Here is a 16,600-nt window from a genome sequence, read left to right on the forward strand (position 1 = left end):
AGCCTCTCCTTGAAAAAAAAAAACTTAATTGGTTGATATTAAAAAAACAGAAAGTGCCATTCTGAAGATATAAGTGCTCACATTTTTGTATGCTAATTTGATATTGTGCCTTGTAAGAGCACTCAACATATTAACACAGGGACTATCTCAGAAAACTGCAATGACAGGCATGCAGGCTGGTTATTTCAGACAGAAGGAATTTCTAAAAACTGTAGAAACTAAATGTGCTACAAACTATCGTGTGCCATTGAAATGCACCAAAAAGGCCAAAGAAGTGTGTGAGAGTGTTTACCCCAAGGAAAACACCATTCCCCAGCTGGCTGTGGCTCAGTAGAGGATAAGGAAACTCCACTCTTCTTGTCTTTAGCAGTTGTTTTCAAGGATTTTCTGTACCAGTTTTAGGTTCATACCTAGTAATATCTTGGGGATCAAAAAGCAGAAAACGCAGGTGTACATATTGCTGTATGTATGTTACAGTGTTTTGAATACGCACACCTTTTTGCATTAAAAATAATTTACTGCAGGATTATGAATACATCTATCCTACTGTCTTTCTCTCTTTGATTCCTGTTACACCATTCATTTTTGTCTGCCTGTATACCATGATATTTATCTTCTTCTGCTGTTCAAAACTTTGCATTCTTGGTCTGTTACATGAGAAGGAAAGAAAACGAACCTTGTCATTCCCAGCCATTGAACTGAATGAGCAATCAGACACTTGTCTCACATATTTCTCTTATCCCTGTAAATCTAACTCTCCAGCTCCTTTAAGCTGGGGCACTGAAAGATAGAGCCTGATTTATATAGATGTTAAAAGCAGCCAAATATTTGCTAATTTAATTGATTCTGAGCTGACAGAAATTGATTTATTCTCCATAACTTGAACCTTTTAAAAGCAAATGTATTTTTCATTAAGAATGGGAAATGGTATTAAGCAAAGGAAAAAAATTCTAAGAAACTACAACAAATGATCAGAAAAACAGGTGACTGAGGAAGCCTATTACTCTCAAGGAAGAATTTACAAGACTGCTTTTCTTTGGTTGCATTTGCAAAGCAATATAGAAACTATGAAATTGCAAAGGAAATACTAAAAGGAGACAATAGTTGAGACAACAGATAGTTGAAAGTAAATTTTAATACGTCACATATTTACTGCATAAGTCTAAAGCAAAGTCCTGTTTCTTCATTTCAGAATGGCAGCCCAACCCTCTTAATGGCTGAAAGTGTTGCCTTTAATTCAAGAATTTGGCTTCAGCTTAATTTTGTTGGTTTGGGTTTGGTTGTTGTTTTTTTTTTTTTTAAATAAAATTAACTGCCAAGACACATTTTTTTTCCATTAAGCAACTTGGCAATCTAGGGTGATTGTGATGTCTCCTCATCCACATTCTAGAAGATAATTTTGGTGAGGCAATCATTTATCCCAGAGCAGTAAGATTACGCAGAACAGTTCAAAAGTCTGGGTACTCATTCCAAACTATTTCTAAATGTTGCATTCCACAAAATCATATTTGCATTTGAAATTTGTACTAGAACTAAAACTTCTAATAAAAATAGGGTGTGTTTTATATGAAGAATTTACTTACAACACCCAAATAAAAATAAAAATAAAAATTAAAAACCCAAAACCATTCTTCCTTCCCTAGGATTACCTGTGGCATTAAAAATGTCCTGTCACACGTCTGGGGTGGTGGCCAAATTAAGAATTAAGAGCTCAATCCTGAAAGGTTTCCATAAACCAAACTCTAAGCTCATGGTGATTTGAGGGCCTTCACACACCAGATCTGAAATTCACTTTCTCTCCCTAACAACACATGGGGTTCCTAATAGATCCTGCATTTCTTGGCACTCTCTGATTGAACTCACTAGAGTTGTGTACTGGTGAAATGCTGTTCCGGACATTTTTCTACCAAGATGGTTTGATGAGGGGTTCCAGAAAAAAAGTTTTTTTCAGAAAATGATGAAATACCATGGGCTACAGTTTCTTGTAGAGAAGATGTAAGATGGTAGCAAGACATTTCTTCAAAATGTTGTCTCCTGTTTGCATCACTGTCTTGGAATATCAAATGATTATTTTAAGATCATTAGTTAAAAATATTTATACTGTGTTTCTGAAAATAATCTAGGTATAATCTGGGGTATTAAGTGTGGTAATCAAGGAGCCTTTGTGGTATTCACTTTTGCATAAATGATTTACTGGGTGAGAGTAGCAGTTGGGAATATAGAATGATAGAATGGTTAGAGTTGGAAGGGACCCTGAAGATCATCTAGTTCCAACCCCCTGCCATGGGCAGGGACACCTCCCACTAGACCAGGTTGCTCAAAGCCCCATCCAAGCTGGTCTTAACAACTTGCAGGGATGGGGCACCCATAACTTCTCTGGGCAACCTGTTCCAGTGTCTCACCACCCTCACAGTAAAGAATATCCTCCTAATATCTAATCTAAATCTACCATCTTTCAGTTTAAAATCCCAAATACTAGCTGCTGTACAAAGGGACAGGAAACAGAACCTCCATCAGCCTTGTCCACACAAGAAGGAAGAGACTTTTCCTGAAGGAGAGACAGTTAGACTTATATTCACAAGGATAAGAAGAACTAATAACTAAATTATCTGAAAGGCATGATGGTCCCAATTCCAGAATAGTTTCATGGGAGAGGAAAAGCTATCACTTCCTTATCTTCTTTCCACTGTGATACCACAGTCTTAGCTTTAGTAAACCAGTAAGCAGGATTTCTGCTTCCAGGAAGAAGCCATACCAATGGTGGATGAAGTAATGATGCAAAAGCAATTGTACCAAGTTTGCATTGAATAAGGATGGAGGAATGAAGGGAAGGGAGGAAGGACAGATGCTGTAAACCCTCTATTCATCACCATCATTCACTCCATTACCGGAAATATGCATTTATCTTGATTTGCACACTTCACAGTAAGACAGAAGATCCAACATCACACCATTTCACACAGGTAATGGAGTATTTTTCACTTCTCAGTTGCATCGCTTAGACCCCAACTCTGTAATCAGATGAACGGAGGAAAAGACACAGCCTCCTTTTAACCCAGTGTCTGATCCAGTCATTGCCGTCTGAATGTAAGATGAGATGAGAAGGCACTGTGAATCAGCAAACTGTGTCCCTACAACAAAGGCCTTTCCTTGAGAGAGAGCCTACTCTTTTTATTAAGGAGTGTTATTGAGAACACTGAAAAGTCAGCACCAAAAAGAACAAAATACATATGTTGAAGAAACAGCCAGTTCAAATGACAGGATAAGGTCTCGGTCTATGTATTTATTTATGGCAGGATCTCAGTCAATGCACTTCAATAAAATGAGTAATTATTGTGAGTCACGTCACTAATTACATCTGATACACAAAAAGGCTTGTGCAGCACCACATATCAAAGTGCACTGTGAACTCATCCAGTATGGAAATGGCTCACAGAGGAGCTCTTGTTACTGGTACTTGAACAGTCCTGAAAAAGATATGGTTTTAGACATGTCTATGACATTTCTCTCTCACTGCATTTTTTTTAAACATAAAAGAAGATGTGTTGTACAATAATGGCAATATAACTGCCTATGTAGGGACTTCAGCATTTGCCTTGGACAGGCAACACAAGGAAGAATTGTGATGAAAGAGCAGTGGAATTGGCCAAAATAAGCTGCTTTCTTCTATGACAAGTAGAGAGAGCTAAGATGTGTCAAATCTGTCAAAATGTTCTAAGACAAATCTTGATTTTTCCATAACAAAATAAAGGAAAAAAAAAAAAAAAAGGAGATGGTTCAGATACAGGTCAAATTGACTGAGATGGGGAACAGAAAGATATTAAAGTAATCTCTTATCTAACAGATCTACTTTTTGTTGTGCAAGAAACTCTTGAGTCTTCTCAAGCTTTGTAACATTTGGATCAGTTCTTTATCCAAGAGTATGATTAAAATTTTAAGCTTTTCTCCTAGCTTTGGGGTCTGATAATTAACTACCTTGAAGACCACATACTTATTTGTGCTTCCCTACAAGGGTACCTCTTGTAGTAACTTCAGAGAACAAAGAACTGGACCAAACGTGATGTGGGACAGGATTCGGCTCTCAATCGCGGCAACGTTGCCTGTGACTTCAGCTTTATTGCATGGTTGTTTTCGTAACTGAAGTCACAGCACATGGCATAATCTAACTTTAAATACAGAAACGATACATTAAATTCTCTCTCCCATATACTCATGTCAACAATAATGACAGTGAAGCCAAGTCAGTGACACTGCCACTGAACAAGAGCGAGTGTGAAAATAAGCAGATTCAGTGTCATTCGGCATGTGGGACCTCTACCCATGGAACTCTAGGAAGAATACTGAGGGGTTTTTTACATAATGCTTCCTTTAATATCTGTTTGCATTTTTTTTTTTTTCACATTTAACTCATAGCCTATTCAAGTAATTCAACTTCTATACAAAAAAATGTTTATTGCACTATGTCTCTGTTTATTTTAACAGAGAGAGAAAAAAAAAGACAAAGCAAGAAAAATACTCCATATACAGAGACGATAAAAATCTAAAAATGACCCTCAAAGACTTCAATTTTTAAATTAGCTGTTTGTCTTTAAGAACAACTGAAGTTGTCAATTTGACCAAATGTAAAAATACCAGCTTCACTACTGAAGATGAGAAAGAATTTTATTTTTAGTTCACGGTATTCAAAAGTTTTTAGATCTCTAGTGCAAGACAATTGAAGGTGAAGAATTATCACATGGCTGGTGTTCAACACTTTATAAACAAGTGTTATTTAAGATCCATGAAGTTGTGAAAGCCACAAGTAAGTCACTTTTGAGAAAATCTGACCTACAATTTGCTGAATATTATGCAACTATATAAACACACATGAGATTTCTGTAGGAATTTGCATATAAAAAAAAATAAAACTATGGTTCTCTTTTCTTTCTTTTTCTTTTTTTTTTTTTTTTTTTTTCCCAAATGCTTTACCTCTACTTCATTTTGCAAGTAGCTTTCATTCCTTGGACACCACCAAAGATCCAATCAACTATTTGAGCATAAACCATTGCCTACTAGACTGTCATCAACACAAAGTCCCCCAAATAATAAATGAACTTTTTATTAACTGTGGTAACATTAACATTACAATGAGGGATTGTTTAAAAACAAGTTGTACTGCTGTTGCTCAAGAGCTCAAAGAAAATGGTTCTCAGTTCCTTTATTTTTCCTTGAGGGTAACCACAGGGGTTGCATTAAATCTTTTAAAATATGTTGACAGTTGAATAAGTGCTGCTGTTGCTCTGGTGACATTTTATGCTTTTTAATTGTCATTAATGAAGCTGACTGATACTTTCTTAAAAGTGCTTTACGTGTTCTAGTAATTTTATGACAAAAAGAGGAACAAAACCGTCTGCAAATTAGCCTTGATCCACTTCTCATATGGAATTTTCAATGGAGACAATGGGAGAATCTGCATGGGAAATGTCTGCTTGACCAGATATTTTAGGTAGGAATGCATGAAATGTTCCCAGTAAATTGAGAAATTATCACTTGGTTGTGCATCTCTACATAAATTCAAAGCTCAAATAAGACTTGTTTGAGTGTAATTTCAAAAATGAGCACTAGAACTGCTTTGGCTCAGAATCTGATGTTAAAATGGTATGGCCCAACATTTTAGGATCACAATAAAGCCCAAAATGTAAATGTGAGTTGGAATGAAATGAAAGTCTGACGCTATCCTGGAGTATAACAACTCCTTTCTTATTCTGATAATACTCCCACTGCTTTGAGAAAGGTTTTGCCCCTGTAAAGACTGAAGGATACAGCTCCCAATTATCTGTTCAGGAACGTGCAGTAACAAGGAGGAATGCACGCAGCTTGAGAAACAGCAGGCACTATACTTGATGGTTCATAAACAGATAAGGTAAGTCTTTTGCTATGGGGAGAAAATAAACTATGGCGCTTTAAATTATGATGAGTGATTTAAGTAGATTAAAGAAGATCTGTTCCGGGGACAAGGAGCCAGAAGAGGTAAGAGGAGGAGGGACGGTATACTAATAGTGTAGGGAGATGTGTCAAGTCCTTTGCTTCCCCCACCCCAGATTCCCTCACTCTTGCATGCTCCATGGTAACACAGCAGATGATTCCCCAACACTACTGCAGCTACTGCACCACAGGCTCCACATCTTTGCAATCTCAGAATCAGGAAAAGCTGGAGCCATCTTTCTTTCTTAACTGCAGCGGCTCTTCAAGTGCAGATTTTGTACAAATATTGGTGGTCTGAGCCATCACAGTTGAACAGGACAATTAGGTTATGACAAATCATTCCCAGCAAACTGAGAACCCCTTTGCCTGATTCTCCATAGGCCTAGTGCCATGGGTAACCTGTGCAAAGCACACAGTTCAGCTCCAGCCTGGCCTTTTCTTTCACCCAAGTAAATGTCTATACAAGGTACAAAGCAATAGAAAACAGGCCTTAGGGTTCTGTACGCACTGCAATTTTCAAGACACTGAGGGTGCAGACAGCAGGAAGTTCCACACTCATGTCAGACGCACATTTAACAATCTCAGCTAAGTCACGAACTACATTTTAATTAGACAAGGGGCCAGGCTTTTGATTTCAAAAATAGAAATTAGGGTTGCAGTCCTTCATCCATTGAAGTTAATTGCAAAATCCCTATTATCAGGCTCTTGAGGTATTACCCAGGCTTACTTTTTAATTACATTTGATTCTTAATGAAGTAGATGGCAAAGAGAAAAGCAGCCCGTGATTCAAACGATTCACATTTTTATCTTTCCTGATGAACAACAGAATAGGTCAAGATACTTGCTGGATTTTCCCATGAGAAATGCTGCGATGTGAATAAGCTCAATTGACTTGGTCCTGAAGGAGCAGGTTAGCTTTGAAAAGCATCACTCATTTTTTCCTGCTGTATACATTCTACCCCCAAAACTTATGCAACGTAATTATAGACATCAAGCCAAATCCAATTCAGAACTTGAAAAATATCATGTAAGTATCCTAAGCTTGAATGACTTGTATTTATTGTGTAATGTCATTTAAAACATAAGGAGTTCTAATTATAGTTTTATTCTCAAATGATGCACTTCAAAAGAGTGACAATTCTCCATAAAAACTGACAACTTCTCAGGGCACAGAGACAGCCAATAACTTGATATTCCTACATTATTTAAAAACAATAAGCTATGAAGTAACTTATGCAGAAAGAGTACGTTATCACACTTGGCAAGAGGACAATACAAAGTTCCACCTTTTTCGCTTATATCAGTATCCATGTAAATAGATTAAGATTTCTAGAACAGACATTCATACTACAGGTGGGGCAATTACCTTGTTATACACAACAACCTGCAAACTCTTTTCACATAGTGAAAGCTGTTTCTTACCATCTGGAAATTGGGCTTAAAAATAAAATTACTGGGTTTATATTGTATGAAGAGCTCAGCCCTTTATTTCAGACATTACTTGTTATATTATAAAATGCATAATTACTTTCTTACCTTTATGACTTGAAAGATCCATTAAAAATCAAAGACTCTAAAATGCAACTTATTTTTTAAAAGGTTGCATGTTGAGATAAGTATTGGAGAAAGTAAAGTGCCCATTTTAAGAGAATCAGATAGTATTGCACAGCTCTGGTAACACTTACTTTCCCCTAACTTTCACTGAGAAAAATCACTTTGATTTTCAGTTTGAAAATCAAGGAGAGGACACAAGACGTGACTACTGTACATGACATAGCAGAAGTGAGATGCAACTGAGGCAGCCCAGCAGGGTTACAGTCAGGAACTGGAGAGCTGGGGCGGCATCCCCAGGGCTGGCATGGGGTGACAGAGCTCTTGGTCCCTGAGAATCTCACCAGAGGAAAGGGTCACTGTGACATAAATCTGTCATAACCCCTTTTAAAGGAAGGAGGGAAAACTTCCTTTCAGACAGGGATGGAGAAACTAAGGTTTCAATTCACCCAGCCATTAATTTTTTCTAAATCCGTAGGTTTGGGTGTTAGTTTGGTTCTGTGTTTCAGACTTGCAGAATACCTGTGATGAGCCAAGGAACAAAACACAAATGTCTTGAGCCCAGGTTAAAACCATTTGCTCCTCATTATAATTCTTTCCCATTCACAAGGCTGAATACTGCAATACCTGAATGCTTCCTACTTCATGGTCATACCAGAGATCAGGGGAAGCCTAGATTACTTTCAAGGCCACCATGGACACAATGTGGAAATCTGAATCAGCCTGTTTTGCATGACGAACCTGCAAGTGTAACAGACAACCACAGCCAAACTTGCTTATGCATTGAGTTGTGTAGATTCAGTACCATCTACATTAAGTCAGTGTTACTTAAGCAAGGAAAAGAAATTCCCATTTCTTCATTTGGCAGTTCCCTCTTGGAATGCCATTTCTACCATTGCTTTTACTGGAACCATGCCAATTTACACCTATTAAGTATCATGCTCATAAGTTTAGGGCCCTATACTCCACAATATACAGTATCTTGTAATTGTTCAGTCTGCCTTTTGATATTTGTTGAAGGTCTAACTTGGCATGTCTCCTTCTGGATGTCTCTCAGACTCAAGAGTACATAGTTATGATCATGGCTGCAAATAGCAGTTTGAGACACTGAATAGCCATTATTATCTTTAAAGTGATTTTTTAAAGACTATTCAGAGCACACAGAATACTCCCATGGCAGGACATGGCAGTTGCAGGGCGTCCCTGCACTCGCAAACCATACAAACCATCCCAAAGCAGACAGTATCGGTGCGGGGAGTAGCAAGCCCTTAAAGACAATCACAGAAAAGGCAGAGAACTGAAGAAAACTAAAGTCTCTATATAGAGAGATCGAGAATTTCCACTCACATTTAACAGAACTGGTAAGCCCACAGAATATATATTCTAAAGTGGTGGCTAAAATCAGTTTTTAAGACGGGGGTTAATACTAGAGGAATAAGCAACCTTACTATTCAAGTAATAATGGGGTAATTGCAGGAATAATGTACCGCTCATCACTGCAGAAGTAAAAGCACCTTTCTTTTGAAAATAATAATTTTGATTGCTTGTTTACAGTATGCAGACATCAGTTACTGCTACATGTTCTGCACATCCGACACATTGTACAAAGTGCACAAGGAAAGATATTTTGTCAAAGGACTCCATGCCTCGCTAACTGTCTTGGTAAACCTTAACACAGCCTCATTTTCAGAGTATAAAGTGTCTCAGTTGGGCATCGAATGAAAGCAAATCAAATCATTAATAACTTCTGCTACACGCCATGTGCTATCATCTTTCCTAAACAAAATTAAGGATAAGAAATAAAGCTTTTAGTTGTTAGTAAGCCATAATAACTCTCAAAATAAATAGAAGGCATTATTAATTAGGTACGTATAGCTATAGTAACAATAAACTTCAGGTAAAAATCAAATTTAGGCTGACAGGTACCTCAACAACACAAACCAAAAATAATAATTGTAGACGCAAATCAAAAAGCCAATTTCCACTCAGTTATTCAGTTTAAATGGAAGAAGAAAATGTTCAATCATAACATTTGCTTAAGAATGTTTATCTTCTTTCTTACCATTGAATGTTAAAAACACTCTTGCTTGAGGCTGGGAAGATCCTTCCACACTGCTAAAGTAAATAAATATACCAATCAACACGTGCAGTGCAAGAAATGCCATCTCTTCAGATTTGCAACGTAATATCCAAGAAATGAAACCTAAAAGACAGAGATATCACATTACTGTTACACAATTTTATGGAACACAAACAACACTACCAAAAGATGTGTTAGAAAGCTCTTCCAGCTGAAGCCATAATATATGATAACGTGAAGGAGGTACAGCACTTCTGTTTTTTCTTTGTACATCTGAAAATGGTTTTCTCCAGCAGTCTTCTGTGCTGGCACAGAAGGAGCTCTCTGCCTGTTAGGATGAACCCACACAGAGCCTGAGTTTGGGCTAAGGCAGACTACAGCATTAGATTCAGTTTATTTAAATAAGGACAATTCCACCTGCTGGAAAAATAATTATACTAAATGTCAGGGCAGAGCAAAGCAAGGACAGGAGATAAAGTTTCACAAATAAAAAGCTGGCTGATATTTTTAGACGTCTCTCCTTACTTTACATCATATTTAATCTCTCCCATGTTTGAGGAGGGGGGCTGGGGGGGAGCAGGGGTGGGTTGTTTGCTTGTTTTTTTCTGTTTGGTTTGGGTTTGTTTGTTCTTCTTTTTTTTTTCCTTTTAACACATTTGAAGTCAAAGGTGCTTGGAAATGAACTTTTAGTAAATTGAGTGCTCTAATAGACCTCTACATCTTCTTTTCAGATGAAATCCTGACTATGTATGTCACTGATTTCAAAACTATTGAAACCAAAAGTATTTCAACATGCTTGAAACTATTAGTCAACATTTGCTTTTTGGGCTAGCCCCTTTCGGGATACTTCCCTCCTCTCATAGACTTCTACAGCACAGTAAGAATCCCCGGTGTTGGACAGTGCATTACACTTGATACTTCTGCTACGCCACCAGCACATCTGCTGGATCTACAGTCAGTTTAGCTGCTGAGGAGACTGAGCTCCTCAGAGAATCAGAGAAGACCACAAAACAAATCTGCATCTTTTCTTAGCTCAGGAAGAGCTTGTGGCACTTTCCTATCAATTCCAATGGTCTTTGGACCAGACCCACAAAACCCAGCAGACATTAGAAGCTGAATACGGCATATCCACAATGTTCCTAAACCACATCTCAAAAATTGTGAAGTCCAAATTTCATTTCACCTATGATAACAACTTTGATCTTCAGCTCAGCTGTAAGAGTTCAGCTTACTGTAAGACTAAAACACACCCTCATTTTGACCCATTCTTCTTTCCTGCTTATATATTTTTTTTTTCTTTTTGATATCAACAGCCCTTCTGCTAGACACCACTTTGCAGTTACTCAGGTGATATATTTGATTCTATGGTAACTGGAAGCACTTTGAAGGATACAACCCCTCCAGCCAGAAGACAGCATTAAAGGCTATACATTTATTTCATGAAGAGTTTTGTTGCCTGTGCAATCATCTTACACTTCTTTACCTCAGCTCTGCTCTAGCACTACAGTCCCTCCAGTGGAAGCCAATATTTCTACATGCTTGTTTAGTGGGTTCCTCTGAGATTCACACCTGTCCTAAAAGAACCGGCTGTAACCACCACAGCATGGCAGGAACCAGCTGTCACACAGGGATGACTTTAGGTCAACACCAATTTGGGCTGGATCCACACCAGTGACTTTGCAGTAAAAGCCCCGTATCTCATTACTACCTCTGTCATTCCCTATTCACTCACCGTAAATCGTTTTGAAAGGGTTCTCTCTGCATGAGAACTTCATATTAAGTTGGGGGTAGGATGGAGAGGGTGCGAGTGTACAGCTCTGTAGCCCACACTCAAAACTCTCCTTCACAATTTCCTCTGGAGTACTGATAAATGCATGAAGATCAAGTAATACTACAACTCTGCTAATTGACAAAAACACCAGTGTCAGAAATTTGCCAGCTACAGATCTGGTCTGCAGGAGAAACATACCCATTCTGGCCCAACTCCAAATTATCTCTAAAGGTCTGTTAACTAATAAAATGACAGTTGCAGAGTTTTTGCCAAGAATAATTTTTAAACATGCTGCACAAAATCTAGTATTAATTCTGCTTTGTGGGCTTTAAATTTAAAACCTTGTGACTAGCCCATGGGATATCCTTTAAATTACCCCTCTTCGAAGAGAGAGATGCCATTAAATCCTCATAAAATTTCTTTGTCAGGCCAAAACAAATAGCCAATCATACTGAACATGTGATTTAACAGATGCAATGGGATTAGTTTTTTACAGTAGTAGCACTATGCTTTCTTTTCAGTAGAGATAAAAAGTCAAAGAGGAACAAGTGTGTGGCTTTCTCTCCTCCCTTAAATGATATTGTAGGAAATAATAATAAAAAAAATCCTTTCAGCATTCTTTCCCTCCCACTCTCATGCCTCCTGCCAATTCTAGTGCAATCACTTATAGTAGTGAAACATTGCTACATTTCATTGCTCAAATTGCAGATCTTCACCGTTAACACAGAAGTGACAGGCAAATACAAGATTCAAATTCTGAGCTGCATGGTTCCTACCCAGCTGGTAGACATAAATAATAAATGCATATGGTGCCAGAAAGGTACCTCAGGGTGTCTGACGTGAGTTACCTAATGGAAACAGGTTTAATTTCAGAAATTTACATACCTGGTAACTGAATACAAACTCATTGCAGGTTTGAATCTCGGTTTGGGCTTATATCCCAGTTCTGAATTTATCTCAGTAAGTCATGATACTATATTCAGCATGTCCTGTGCACATGATCTCTGCTGACAACCCACAGACCTAAAACCTTGCAAGTACTTTTAAAGAATCTTTTAGGACAGACAAAAAGCAACTTCTAATTACATTTCTGCTCGTATACCCTGTTCTAACTGTAAACAAACTGGCAAACCACTACTAAAATGAAGTGGTGAAGTTTTCCTGCCACGGAGGTCACTTTCAGCGTGCTGTATTGCTTTTGGAAAGTATTATATAGCCTTGCTGTAAAGTGCTGCGCAGGTGTCATCCGCTACAGACAGAGTCCTACCCTTAAATCCTGTAAGGAAAATCATTCAGCAGAAGAAAGGAAAGAAAGAAAGGGAAAAAGAAAACCCCGCCAAACACAGACTATGCTAATCTGGAAAATATTGCTTTAACTATCTGTGAACAGTTGGAAAATTCAACCATCAAACACATTTCACATCTATTACAGCAAAGAAAGAGAACTTTCAATTATGCTTACCCAGCTATTGAAGGAACCAGTAATACAGATTTCTATCTGGTTTCTATCAGTTTATGGACTCCACTCCTTTTACCAGAACATTTTAATTCCGAACCTGGCTCATTGTGGGGAGGGGAAAAATAAAAAAAAAAAAAAAAGAAAAAAAAAAGAAAAAAAAAAGAAAAAGTCTCTCTTCCCGCTGGTTGCAAAGGTACTCCCGGCTCCTTTGTAAAACAATCCTTATAGCTGGACTCCTAAGGCACCGGGAGCGCTTCTCCCCAGCCCTCAATTAAGCACCTAGGAGTGAATGGAAAGTGGCCGGACGGGGACGGTGCGGGCTCCGGTTTCCAGTTACGGGCGCTGCCCTGCCTTCGCCGCCGCCGCGCTAGCGAGGCGAGGCACCGCGGCCCCCGGTGCATCATTAGCTGAGCAAATAGGGGCTGGAGCTCATAAATAACGGCGAGGCCACACCCCGCCGAGCGCGGCGGCGGCCGCCCGGCCCGCCCCGGGCAGCGCGGGGACGGCGGCTCCGCTCGGCAGCGCGGAGGGACCGCTGGCGCGCAGGGAGCAGCCTGCCCGCTCGGGGCTTCGCTGCGCGGGGTAGGGGGACACGATGCGATCAAAGGCTTTTTAGGGGAACACCCTTCTCTCCCCTATCTCCCGGCTTGTCCCCGAGGTGCGTTCAGCGACAGGTAGCCTCCGCCCCTCGTCCGCGCAGTATGCGCGCCCGCGCGGCTCGCTGGAGGAGGGAGGGGAAACTCGCCAGGAAAGTTTCAGCCCCTCCGTGTGGGCTGGCCCGGGGCACCGAGCGCGCCCCGACGGCAGCGGTCAAGCCCGGGGGGAGTCGGCGGGGAGCGGGGTTCCCGGGGGATGAGCCGTCCCGGGGGGAGTCGGGGCCGGTCGGAGCGGGGGCCCCGGGGAGCGGCGGCGCGTGGAGGGGTTCCGCGGGAGAGGGGAGCTTTCGGGGCGAGGCCGGTAGATGTCACTGTGAAGAGAGGGAAGGAGGCAAGGTGGTGGTGAGGAAACCAGGTCACATCCAGCCCCGGTCACAGGGGTTTCTTTCTTTCTTTTTTTTTTTCTTCTTTTTTTTTTTTTTTCCCCCCCTTAAATTATTTCTTCAATTTCAAACTTCTAAACAAAATGAGCAAGGAATAGTAAGAAAGGAGCGTTAGAGCAGTAGTTAAGATTTGTAGTTCAGTCTCTTGTTTGCTCCACGAGTTTTACCACAAGCTTGCAGAGGCTCTTTTGCAGTTTAGGAGACTGGGAACTGCATGTACTGAAACTCACTTTTTCCCGAAGATACCTAGCTATTAATTCTTGCGGACTTTCCAGTTTTGGTGAGATTTGTGCTCTTATGGCAGTCAGATAGCTTTGAAAATTTTACCCAAGGTGTCTTGAAAATGTGAACTGCAGCATAGTTCCATTAAAGCCCCTAGAATTTTCCAAACAACAGTATTTGGGTTTTGGGTTAGCATAACCTCGCAAAGCATATTCTGTTCTAGTCTGGCCTGCTAGGCGCAAACTTCTTTTGAATCAAGATTTCCAGTTCTGCAGGAGAGGTGGTCTCTGGTCCAGCTGAGGCTGAGCAGGTTGCATGGCAGGGTACCAGCACAGCAATAATTCGTACCATCACTGTGTTACTTCGAAGGAGCACATCTCATGATAGTCTTGCAGCCGTGATCCACAGGCAAAAGTATGTTAACAAGTAAACAAGTACCCACAATGAATCAGTGCACACACTCAAGTTACAATTTTGTTTCCAGCTATTACACTGTCTGGCCATGCTAATCAAAGCCATCAATAATACAAGGCATTATACCCAGAGAGCAGGGAGCAACGTGAAAACAGTGCCCTTAATAGACAAATATTGTATATACATGAGGATGTCTTTATGGCCTGTGTCTATAGGCTATTTTGTGTTAAAGCTCATCTGTGTGAGTTAGGATCACATGTATTTCAAAGGCTGGTTCTCCCTCAGGCTTTAGTGCCAGCCTAACAAAGTTAGTGCTTTCTTCAAGCAAGCAATTTCAGTATTATAAGGTACATATAACCCCAGAGAGCACAAAAATATGGGATTTGCAACTGATGCCAGAAAAGAAATGGGTCCAGAATTTTGAAAAGCTTGACCCACTTCAGGTCATATTTTGAGGATGAATGAGCCAATGCCATCAGATGAACTAAACTCTCCGGAACGTGAGTCCTTAAAAATACTGATGCTCTTCCAGTTCTCCTCAACACAAACTACGCAGAAATGCATGATTGTTTGCTGTCCTAGAGGAGCAGTTAAACTAAGCCATTGGAGAGCTTGTTCTCTCAATGGGTAGGCAGTGTGGCTGTGAACGTGATGCTGCTGATCCTTGAAATGTGGTGATGTTCAAATGCCTCAATCTGACGGCAGCACCCTGGCAAAAGGAGAAGTCACTTGTCTGCTTTGGAAAATCCCCACAAATAAGTGCAATTAGAGATCAACACACCAGGCAACAGAAGTGAATCAGCTAATTCAGTATTCTCCCTCCTGCTGTGGTCTGTGCAGGGTGATTCAGAGGAGAGTGCACAGAAAACCACAAAGCAAACATGAAATAACCTTTTAGATTTTTGGGAGATGTGTAATAGGTGGCAATACTAGTCAAAGAAAAAGGAGAATGCTACCATGAAATGCAAACACTAAAAGTTATGATGGTTCTAACTGTCCTTCCCAAATATTTTTGCCTTAATTAAGAAAAAAGAGTATGATGATTCTACTTCTCCTTCTTAAAATTCAGAATAACAATCTTCCAGGTAAGATCACAAACACATGCTCCTAATAATATAGCATTAGAAAAAGACAACAAAAAGAATATTCTTAAGCATGAATTAACATCGGCATTAGTTAAAGTCACTTGTGTTTGTCAGTGTTTTTGTATGTATGGACACTGGGGAGCCATCTGGCTATCTGCATTTCTTTTTCACATGTGCTGGCTACATCAGAGATAAAAAGGTAAAATGGAACACTGAGGAAAATTATGGGGCTTTCCGACACTCCCTCAAGGACTTTGGGTTTATAAACTAGCAAATGAACTACAAAGAGACAAACTCAAAACTTTAATCTGTGAGATACCATCGAACTCATATATCTGTTAGGCAAAGCAAGAGTATGCTAATTTTAAAAAACAAAAAAGCAAATTGAAACAAGAATAAGCATGCCATATTGATTTATTTGTATTTAACATGTGCATATGTGCAGGTCAGAGCATGATAATTAACTTTAAAAAGCAGTTTGAACTTCACAGCTGGGCCAAGTGAAATGGTTAAAAGTTTTACTTTAGATGTTTTGTAATAGCATGTATTAGCTTCAAGCAAAACTCACGGAATGGAAATTACTTCTCCAAACTATGAGGTGGGGTTTCAGTATTTACTGGCATGAATCAGCCCTGTGAGTGAAATGAAAAGTATGCAAGACACTTGCTTTCCAGGCTGTGTATTTCAGGCTAACACAGGGATGAGGACAAATAAGTTGGACTCTGCTTTGCAGCTGACTTTTAACCATTCCTATATAGACACAAAGCACACAAGGTGGTGTACAATTTCCTTCTAGTTCTGATTTGGCACATGTGAGATTTATAACTAAGTGCAGTTACTCCAGGTTGCGTCATGCGCATGAGGACAGTCAGTCCCTCGCTCTCTGCGTCGGAGTTGGGGCAGTTCTGAGTCTTGCAGGGCGATCTGAGCCAGCAAACCCTCGTGGCCAAAACAAACACCGGCTGATTGTGTTGTATCTGTGCAGGGTGTTTGCTTTGTACCCAAACAAATCATC

General features: G+C 39.8%; 1 protein-coding gene across 1 annotated transcript in view; it reads right to left on the reverse strand.

Moving 5' to 3' along the window:
- SEMA3C (semaphorin 3C) overlaps positions 1 to 9,701 on the reverse strand; it is a 121,400-nt gene extending 111,699 nt beyond the window's left edge. Inside the window, exon 1 of the mRNA XM_074168980.1 lies at positions 9,578 to 9,701. Coding sequence (XP_074025081.1) covers positions 9,578 to 9,680 — 103 coding nt within the window. The 5' untranslated portion in view covers positions 9,681 to 9,701. The remainder of the gene's footprint in view (positions 1 to 9,577) is intronic.
- Between the last annotated feature and the right edge of the window lie 6,899 nt (positions 9,702 to 16,600).

The sequence above is a fragment of the Numenius arquata genome, chromosome 2 (genome assembly GCF_964106895.1).
Source record: "Numenius arquata chromosome 2, bNumArq3.hap1.1, whole genome shotgun sequence".
Lineage (NCBI taxonomy): Eukaryota > Metazoa > Chordata > Aves > Charadriiformes > Scolopacidae > Numenius > Numenius arquata.